General features: G+C 45.4%; 1 protein-coding gene across 1 annotated transcript; it reads right to left on the reverse strand.

Moving 5' to 3' along the window:
* Nucleotides 1-9612: 9612 nt before the first annotated feature.
* LOC144175417 (iris-like) lies at nucleotides 9613-10401 on the reverse strand. Its single transcript, XM_077704496.1, has one exon. It carries the CDS (start codon nucleotides 10399-10401, stop codon nucleotides 9613-9615), a length of 789 nt encoding a protein of 262 aa, XP_077560622.1.
* Between the last annotated feature and the right edge of the window lie 496 nt (nucleotides 10402-10897).

Below are 10897 nucleotides of genomic sequence, written 5' to 3' on the forward strand. Positions count from 1 at the left end.
GGTGTACTGTTCGGCCAGCCATAAATCACGTGAATCCAAACATGGGTTCTGTGTTTAAGTATATCAACCAAAGCAACCTTCGTTTTTGACGTCGGTCGCACCAGTTCTGGCTAAACTAACCCCCAGAAAACATATTTCGCCACTGTGCGGGGGTGTCGCAAAAACAAGGACGAAGTCCGTCGCATATATATATATATATATATATATATATATATATATATATATATATATATATATATATATATATATATATATATATATATATATATATATATATATATATATATATATATATATATATTGTATGAAGCACCGCCGAGATGAGTTTTCGTGGCCCGATATCAAAACTCATAACCAGAGCTAACGGGTGTGTATTTTGCTTTCATTCATGCAATGTATTGTTTTTTTCTAACTCGTGGCTGTTTGTGGTGGTTTCAGAACTCGTTTAATGCTTCCGCACGAGGACCAAAGACAGCCCCACCGGCAGGAAAAGAGTCACAAATCATACTCTGCCCAGCTATTACATAAAACGCCATCGTGTTTTTTTCTGCATTAACTTAGACGCAACTTCACGGACGGGCTGCTCGCCGCAATAAGATTCTCGCCGGCGGCGAGCAGCTTATAAAGCCAAGCCGGCTAACACACCGCAGCTTATGGAAGCAGTGCGGTCGTTGGAAGATGCCACCGTTGCGTTGGTAACAACCCGACCGAACGTTAAGGGAGATGGCAAGAAAAATTGATAAACTTTCGAGAGAAGGAATCAAGTCAAAACAAACGAAAGAAAAGGCATTGAGCAATAGCACGACCCGGCAACGTAGATATTGCAAGATTCCTTTTTCGCTTCGGCTCTGGGTTCCACGCGGCAAAAAATGAGGCCCGTGAACGTCGTCGAAGTGAACCAGGCGTAAACAACAACAAAGCATAATTTTGTGGCAGGAGTGTCGAACGGCTCCGGACATCGCGTTGTAATCTCCAAGATAACAAAACGAGCGCCAAAAAGGAAGATAAGGAAATCTGAGTGTTCAGGACGGACAACATCGTATTTCTTCATCAGCGGAATTCAAGGAGGAGCAAGAATAAAACATTTAATGAGCAAAAGGACGGGAGTGAGGGGTGGTGTTAAGTTGCCAACGTTCAAGAGCCCGCGAGTGTTTGCTGACTTCAGGGCTCGATGCCCTAGGGCTTTTTGGCGCTCAGGTGCCGACCTGGTCAGCGCAGACTCCCATTGCTAAGGGGAAGGAAGTGAATGGGGTCAGGGTTGCCCGGGCAGGAACAGATGAGGGGATCGGTTGTTAAACGAGTGTCAAAGTGAAAGTAGTTGTAGGGGTATATGGATGGAGATATGTGTGTGAGGATGGTGTGGTTGTACAAGGTTTGAGTTTGTAGTCTGCGGTAGATATAGGTTTCGTAGAAGTTAGATAACGTCTGGGGGGGGGGGGTTATGTTCTTTTCGTGTTGGTATAATGTGACAAGAGGCAGCTGTACCTGTTGTCCAGTGGTGCCCGGTGGCGTATTTCCAAATGCTTCGCTGCCCAGCGCCCCATGTGACATATGTCTTCCAGCCATACATAACGTTAACCAAACATGGTCATAGGCGCGTGTCGAATCTAAAGCAACCTAAAACATACGAAACCATCACTCATACCAAAAGCAGCAGGATGAATCGACTTCTTCGAGAATAAAAAGAATTGAGTTCAGAAAAAAATGCGATAAAAATGAAAGTAGACCGGCTGAGGCTCAAACCCCAGCCGTCTGTGCAAGAATCTGGAACCAACCTCGAGTCTACAGAGCCCAAACGGCGGGATCGTTTTAGCAGCAGGTCAATAGAATTGCACGTGCAGTGACATCACATTTGTTACGTGGGGTGCTGGGCAGCGAAGCTTTAGGAAACACATTACCCAGTGGGTACGTTCACGGTGCGTGACTTCCTGGGTAACTTTTGTTCAAAATGCGAATGCCGGGGAGTGGAGTTCGGAGGAGTGGACTGGAATGGCGTAAAGTCTACGGCTTGGAATGCTGTATATGTTGAGCATCTATGTTATTCGACAGGAGGGTTGCGCAAGTATGAGTTACACAAATGTTCTCGGTATTTCTTGGCTCAGCTTGTGTGGTTGAGCGTGGTGCGCGTTGTGAACAAAGTTTTCTGTCTGACGTTCTGCGTCTTCGGTGAAAGCGGTGTAGTATCGAAGCTGTGGAGTCAGGGTGTTCGCTTCGTGAAGTTCATTTACCTCCGGTAAAGAAAATGCAGCAATGAGGGCCAGTTCTCGTCGTTTGCTATTGAGGGAGGGACAGTTTCATGCGTAAACGGTGATCGCATCTTCACTGTCCTCAGTTATGGTAAGGGTGATGTTTTATCTTTTTTGAATGGTGACGTAGATTTTTAACCCAAAAGAACACCCAAAAAGAACGCAATAAATCCAGCAATAACTAACTACAATGAAGCGAGTAATTCCAGAAATAAGGTGGGAGCTTGACGCAGAAAGGCGACGCGTAAGCAAATTTAAGGTCATTCCGCCCTCTACAAAGAAAGGAACAGAGCCCATTTTGACAAAGGATGGACAGAAATACACACCACAAGCGGTATGGTGTGTATTTACAGAAATACACACCACCAACTAGCCCAGCGTGGTACCAATCCGCCTTGTGAAGGTGAATAAAATTCGGAGCTGGTAACGTCGTAGTTAGAAAAGTTGTAAAAGTTTATTGCACCCCACATTATCACTTAGCAACGACGGACCAAGTGACTTTGTCGTCGCTATGATATGATACACTATGATACACTGATCGGCATACTCCCAACTGCGGGCACATTGTTGGGTAATGTCAGTCGGGGCGGGTAAGCCGCCAGGTAGTCGGTTGGGCCTAATCAGTGTGATATCGACATGTCTCCAGCACGAAATGCGTAAACCCATTCACTTTTGGTCCCAGAACGTCTACATTAAAACCCCCACCCACAGGCGTGGATTCATCGCAGCTACCGTACTACCAGATGACTGCTAAGCTCTTCTCAAGGGCTCTGAATGCGAAGTCACTTATGCCGAATTCAACCCCTCGAACGGTCTGCTTCATGCTCGGTTTCTTCAAGGGCTTCGTCCTTTTCCCGCTTGAGACAATTTAGTGCAGGGTACACTTCCACCTTACGCTTTCCAATGGCTTCGATTTTCTACGCGTGGCGCCACTGTTTGTTGCTGCAACCTTCATTGGGAGTTGATGACAATGGTCGATTCCGCTGCCTGTCTGTCCGCTTGATTGACTGCCTTCATTCGTTGTTTTGCCTTATCCGCCGTGTAGTGGCGTGGAGCGCCTAAATTGCTACTGCCGAAATAAAGCGCCCTGTGGAACGCATTGTGCTGTTTAATGCCTCGCGCATAAAGGAAACGTAAAGCCTGGAGAGGTTTTGGGTAAGGACACAAATGCCAGATGCACCTCCGCTGTAAGATATTTTAAGCAAAATATTTTGTTAAAGTTGTGAAAACGAGGGTAGGGTGGATTGCGGTATGGACAAACGACTTGTTCCTTGTAAACATCAATGCTGTAGCTTCCCCCTCCAGTCGCGAGCAGCACCTCGGAAACTATGCACACGGTTCAGGCCTCGAGAATCCTCATGTAAGTCCTTTCTTGCGTTGTGCCCTGAATACTTGGATCAATAGTAAATTGGCTTCCCATTACTGAATTGCTGTGTATTGTGCCTGCCGAGGCAGGACAGGCTTTCGTTTTTGAAGGCTAGAAGAAAATGAAAGCTTTTGCGCTTCTAACCCTGCGTAGTTTCCTACTGCAATGCTACCAACTGATCGCAATAGCTAAAAACATTTTCCGCTGCACCATTTTTTGGATGGTAATAGGCTCGTACATCTTGAGGAACTACTAAGGGTTGTCGAAGTTTTAATCTAGATTCGTTATTTTCGCTAGAAAACTGGGTATCTATGCGAATTCACGTTTATTTCGTTTTTTTCCGTCGGTTCCTTTTGTATTAGGAGCAACATTGGTGCAGTTTCCTAGGAATATTTGTTGGAGTGCGTGGAGTATTTGTTATTCATTTTCATAGGTACATATTTCCCGTAGTTTTAGTACAGGCTCAAAAGAAATACTGTCAAGGGGACTTTTTTCAATTGATGTCGTTTAATTGAAGCCTAATGGGAGTTCCTTTCTTTGTGCCTTTTCTATGTGCAGAATTACCTATTTTATATTCTATAGCATATTTGCTTCAATCTGCATCTCCCGTTACTCGAGTAATGTTAGCGTAGTTTTTATGCCTTAGCCACCAGTTAAAAAAAATGCCGATCTAATTTTCCTAAGTCACAATTGCTCCATAGATATACGCTGAGAATAGTTTTCGTTTAGAGGTACCAGTTCAGTTGTCCAGGCCTTTTTTTCAAGAACGGTGGGTCTCGTTGCGTGTAGCAATAACGAACATTCCTAGTTTCAGTTAGCAAGCCTTTCATGCTTAAGGTTTACGCCATGAATTACGCGACAGGCACATAACATCAGAGTAAGAGACATCGCTAGAGCACAGTAGAATATTCACATAACGAACACTCAGATTGTGATGGGAAAACATGGTAAGTCTGAAAAATAATGAGGTCGACTAGCATTCATACTAACGCCAACAATTGAGCAGAAAATGAAGTAATGCTCGATGATACCTTGTAGCAATTGGAGACATAAGGTTAGTACATTGAGTACAAGGTTGATAAATTTTCCTGTGTTAGTTACCAACTATGAATCGCATAGCAATAAGCAATCCGCAAGTACCATCCAGCCATGAAACCGGCCTTCTCCGAAACTTCCGAATGAACCAAATCTGGTTTTCCTGCTGTTAAGTTCATGTGGGTATAAGCAGCCATTTTTTAGCGAAGATAGATTAACTTTTCAGGGCAGTCTGGTTTATGAAGCATAGCTGGGATACAGTGCAACGTTCATAAAATAATACAGAAATATCCGCACATACCTTTTTGTCATACTGCAGTGACGTGTGGCATACTTGTAGCAACGAGTTTTGTGTGAAGTCTTGATTTCTTTTTTTAAACTTTTCTGCAGCCAACGACCATAATACAAGACCAATACAAAGTTTACAATATATGACGGCGTTCTGTATATTGTATACATATTTTGGGGGCAAGGTGTATGCATATTTTCCCGAAAAAGTTTGGAAAAACTGTAATGTTGTTTGTAGTAAAACGTCAGACAATAGCTTCAACTACTTTTTGTGGCATTTCGGTACAAAATTAACTTGAATTGGGTTTTCTTGAGAACCTTTAAAATTGCTTCCATTTATTAGCCGTCTAACTTGTATCTCGGAAACCTAAACAGGAATAATCAATGTTCATTGAGGCAGAAATGAAAGGGAGTTAAAGGGGAAGTGCTCATCCTTCCAAATCCAAGACGCCGCAAGCCCGCGCCGATTCCACGGTATAATGCACCAGGTATAGTACTGCCAGGTATTGCACGAGCTCGGAGCCGAGCTGGTCACCACAGACCAGATCGGCAGACCACGGCTCATGTGATGGGTCGGGACGGATTTTGGGTTGTCTGGGTAAGAACGCCCCAATTTTTAGGTATTTAGGAGTAGGCCCTTGTGGAGCAGTTGGAAGATAAGTTTGCTTTCCCTGAATTCAACATTTTGGGCTGATCACTGTAAATACTTCCTTGTTGCTAAATTCCACGACACGGCGGGTTTGACAGCAATGCAACTCACTTCCAATCTTACAGAGTCCGAAGCGAACAGCAGAAGTCGTTCTCGCACGGCACAGTGACCTTTTGTTGGTTTTGCGAATGGTGAAACCCATCTTTTTTTTTCGTTTTTCTTACGATTTTAGCTCACCTCACCGGCTTCTGTCCTGTATTTACATATCAGTGCTTCGAGCTCATTGAAAAAAATTCGCAGCATATCCACGGGGTGAATGATGATGAGTGGGCGCAGCTCCTGAGGGGAAATCATCGGTAAAACCGTGACTCTTCAATGAAAGTTCGCCCACTACATCTGTGTCCGAACGTAACGTCTAGAAAGTCTCGCTTAAACCGCGCGTCGGCACCTTGGGGCTGAGCTCGCCTGATGCGTTTTGCAGACGCCTCACGAGCTCTCACTGCATCGGGGTCTGCCTGCCGATACGCGCGCTTTCTTGCCGCTTCCCGTTCTCTGACGTTTTGGAGATCCTCTTCGCGCGCAGCAGTGCCGCTTCGCGTACGGCAGGGTCCTCGCGCCGTTGCCGTGACGCTTGGGCCTCTCGTTCTGGAACGCTGGGATCTTGGCGGCGTCGTCGCGCAGCCAGACGACACGCTTCGGCCTCCCGCTCTCGTACGGCAGGATCTTGGCGGCGGCGTCACACAGCTTCACGGAGCGCTTCTGCCTCGCGGGCTCGCACATCTGCAGCCTTATCCATCGGGCGACTCCGAGCGCGCGCCAACAGCGAACGGATTTTATTACAACGCTCCCCGCCATCTAGTAAACAATCCAAGAACTAAACTAGAGGTAGCCACGCCATCTAGTAAACAATCCAAGCGCATCTTTTCATCATATACAAGTACCGCCATCTAGTAAACAATCCAAGAACTAAACTAGAGGTAGCCACGCCATCTAGTAAACAATCCAAGAACTAAACTAGAGGTGGCTACATACATACGTCGAGGATGGACAGACCCACGCCTTAAGGAGCTTCGCCCCTAAAACTTCTACCACTGATGGTTACAATTGTGCAATTCCCAAATGCATTTTTAAATTCTATCAGGTTGGGTCGTTATTTCTGTATTTGCTGCTTTCGAGGAGGAGGCGTTGTTCTCCACGCCGTTTGCACACGTGGCGATGGTGGGAAAGACGGAAAGCCCCAATCGAACTTAAGCGCCCTTTGCGGCCATGGTATTCGGCATTTGTCCATTGAAAATTATGATGGCGTTCCTCGAGATCTAATAATGTTACTAAATCTGCACAGTATATAGAGATGCCGAATGGCAATCCCCCACTCGGGCATTGATGCGCGTCCAGAAAATAAGTATTTCCGAGAGGCCATAGTGCCTTTTTTGAAGTGCGAAAAGCACGCCAATGTATTCCAGACTGGTTGTCACAAGAGAAGTTGACAAAAATGAAAATATTTTAGCTGTCAGCACTGTATCCCAGAGTGACAGTGATTTTATCTTACTGCAATGGTTTTTGTTTCGTTGTGTATTGTGTTTGTAACAGCGGGGTCTGTCTGGCAATAAAGAAAAAAATGTGTCACGACTGCAGTACACGCATTGGAAGCGTTGCATGATGCTACGTTGTTGGCTGAAATGGCGCGACGACACCGCTGGACTGACGGCGTCACCAGGCGTCTTTACGTTGGAACACCCGCTTAGGGCAGCGTCATCTTCAATAGCGTGCAGATTAAGTACGACATCCTCTCTGTACCGTCTTGATATGCACTTTGGTATGCAAAATACCTACCCTCGCTGTTTGGTTTTACATTACCTGCAACAGTTTTTCTGAAACAGCAATAAGATGATTGGCGCACAACACTCAACTCCTGTTCCACAAATGTTTGAGCTTGCTACAATGACGACATGATAGGGTACGGGGGTGGCTGCACCATTATCATGATGAACGGCGGTTTTTACTGCTTGCTTGTTCTTGTATATAAAAGTTATTATAAATGTCGCCACACTATAAAAATATGACGAGTTACCACGAGCCCTACAAAAGTGCACCACCTGAATGGCCCTGAAAATATCTAGTGCCAGGCAGCACTACGCCCGTCGCTAGCAGTTCAGCATATAGGTTTTGTTTCCGTTTTAACATGTTGCACTTTTCCGAAGATGAAAAGAAGTCGTATAGAATTGGGATATTTTTGAATACGAAGACTTTTCACTTGACAAAACTTGAAGAAGTTGAGGGTTTATGGGTTACTTAAGATCTTATTTCCCATTAGAGTCTCACAAGCGTCGAGGACGAGGTATCAGCTGCTAAAAGAGCCGCAAGGGATCGGATTAAAACGAGGATCATTTCCAAGTCGCACGAGTTGCAATGATATAGCGCAGAGGGCAGGCGACACGCACGAATTCAAGCCGAGTTTAAGGCTTTACGCTTTCGCTGAAAATACTTGAAACAGGCATTGTATCACTTGAGTGGCGCAGAGGAGGGCTCAATCCGATGTAGAAAAAAAAAACGTGCTGGCTTTGCAGAACCACCGCGTGCGTGCGCTGATTTCCTAAGACGATATGCCTCTGGGCATACGGTTGGAAAACTGCTGAACGTCCTCAAAATTGTGAGTGGGAAAGACGGCAACGAGTTACACTCTGTGTAACCGCCTTTCATGCATCAACTATAGATGTGACACAATTAATCAAGATTTATTTGTGTTATCCTTGCTTCGTGCTTATGCTAACACATCGTTTTTACGGTCTAAAAGATTTCAGGGTTTTGAAAAAGGACGACGATAAGAACAGAGGTCGGACGGATCCAATAAACGCATCGGGTATCGCTGTAAAAACTATAACCTTTACCAGTAAAGAGAAGGTTTCGACTGTTTGGTTCACTCACTCACTCATCAATGCCCTGCGAAAACCGCTAGACCTAAAGACTTCAAATTTGGGGTGTTCATTTGCGTCATAGGGTAGGGGTGGGATTTTTCGCAATTGCACTGCTAACCGAGGAAAATGGAAAAATTGAGTTTTCTTAACTTCTTCATTATGATGCTCACGCACTCATATACCGAAATACTTTTTGCTGATATGTGTGGTGCTTAAGAACATCTTAAAAGTAGCTTTAGGGTTTCGTCCTAACCGACACTATTGGTGTGATTCAGCATCTCGGAACAAAATGGGTGTTGTTAATCATTCTCCAGGAAATGTTTCTCTTATTCATTTATCCAATTGGTTCCTGCTAACAAATGTTACTCATACAAATGCCCAAAATTAGTTTTAAGGATTTCGCCCTTTAAAGCGACGAAAAAGCTAAGCCGTTTTCCCAAAATCCTGATTGTCCCTGCTAAGTGGGTGTTACAGAATATTATTTTACAACAGTGTATAAATTGCTCAGCAAGCTATGTATATGAACAAAAAACAGTTTAATATTTTAATCAGCGGCGATAAAAAATAAATATCTGAAAAATTATTTCGCCACTTTTCCCTGTCTCCGTGATGTAATTGTTACAGATTACAGCAGTATTGAGCTTGCACATCCTAATCATAGTGTGCCACTAAAAGTTGAAGCTGTTTGAACCAGAAGTTTGGCTAGGCGTCGACATCACGTATTAGGCGTTTTCGGCTGGTCAGGTATTTTTGCCGCTTTAAGATCTCACTGACAAACAAATTACCAGTCGTTACTCCCCTTTCCTAGAAACACTATTTTTTTTAGTTACGCCCTTTCTCATTTTTAAAATCTTGGTTTACGATTGTTGGGACTCCCTGTGTGCATAAAAGCAACATTAAACACAAATACAGCTATAAGGTGCGTTAGATGAATCTGAGACTCGGTTGTCATTGTGCATTGCGTGCTTACCATCGTTCTTTGCTTGTTTTACGTTTTCGTTCTAGAAAGGGACATCAAACGCTTTGTATACAATATATTTAACAAAAGAAATGTGGCCAAGTCACCCTAATGAGCGCGTTTCTCGCAGTAGATACCATGTCCTGCGTCTCAGCTCATGGGATCTTCTTGGTCTTCTTAGAGGACACCCTCTTGACTGATCCCATGACCAGAATTGCGTCCGGATTCCTGTTCATGACCAAGAACAGGAACGGGCGGTCAACGGTAAACTGCAGTGGTTCCTTAGACTCGCTGGTCTGGGATCCCGTGGGCGTAGACCCTAGCGGCAGTGCGCCTCCCTTGGCTTTGGCCTGAAACACCAATACATGAGTGAGCCTCGACACGAACAGCGTCTTGTTGTGACTGCTTGCCCCCAGGTTGCCCCGGTTCTTGAAGACATCCTGGCATCCCAGCAGCGAGACGGTAGGCATGAGTTCGGTGTGCTTCTTCAGCCGCAGCACCGGCATGGTGACCTCGACCACCTTCTCGCTCAGGTTGGCCACGCAGCGCAGCAGGGTGGCCTGCGTCAGGCTGTGCTCGAAGGTGGCCAGCCGCTCCATGCGGGGAAGGAACACCACCATGCTCTTGCTGGGGTCCTGGTACGGTATTTCCAGCGCAGTTGCGTCCAGTCCTGCGCAGTCTCCGATTCGAAAGAGTCCCACGCGTCGCATCACCCGGACTTGCTTGACCTTACTCGGCGTCTCGCGGAAGTTTCCGAAGCCCGTCTCGAAGCGGTACCGCCAGCGGCCCTTGACAAACAAGACGGCGATGGAGACAAGCAGCGTCTGTTCCCGGTTTCCTATAGGCGGAAGCCCAAACACGGCGTATTCGCGGAAGGCGAACGCGGTCAAGGCACGGATCCAGAGGTCCATTTTGAGGGCCGAGCTGCCCATGTCCTCCTGCATGTAGCGTGTGTTTGCTTGGTGGCCACCATGCCATTTTTTAATAGACACAGCACGATTTCATCGAATATTGAGAAATTATTTGTTGGAGAGCTTAAGGAGGAAAGTTGCATCAACTAAGTGTGTGATGATCAGCTTTTAGTTATGTGGAAGATCGTAAGTATTGTTGAACCAAGCCACTTTGTCCCCGTTATTGGAGTCGCTCTACCTGTTTAAATTCGAAGAAGGGTGGCCGCGCTTAAGAGCTAACCGTTCGTTGTACTTTCTCAACTAGAGTTTGACGCTATATACATATAAATATTACCAAAATGATCAAAAGAATATCGTAAATGGGATGGAGGCGCATGTGCATTGCGCATTGTGCAGTCTGATTGTGCGCTGACGTTGACCCCCTATCACAACGATAAAAAATGTACTCCTTCCGTGTAAAAGAAAATGAGTGCAATGTAGCATGCGTGTCCGGGGGCTCTAATGTCATAAGTATTATTGAGGTACTTGA

This window comes from Haemaphysalis longicornis, unplaced genomic scaffold, assembly GCF_048455015.1.
Source record: "Haemaphysalis longicornis isolate Haplotype H1 unplaced genomic scaffold, Haemaphysalis longicornis Haplotype H1 scaffold_3, whole genome shotgun sequence".
In the NCBI taxonomy this organism is placed as follows: Eukaryota; Metazoa; Arthropoda; class Arachnida; order Ixodida; family Ixodidae; genus Haemaphysalis; species Haemaphysalis longicornis.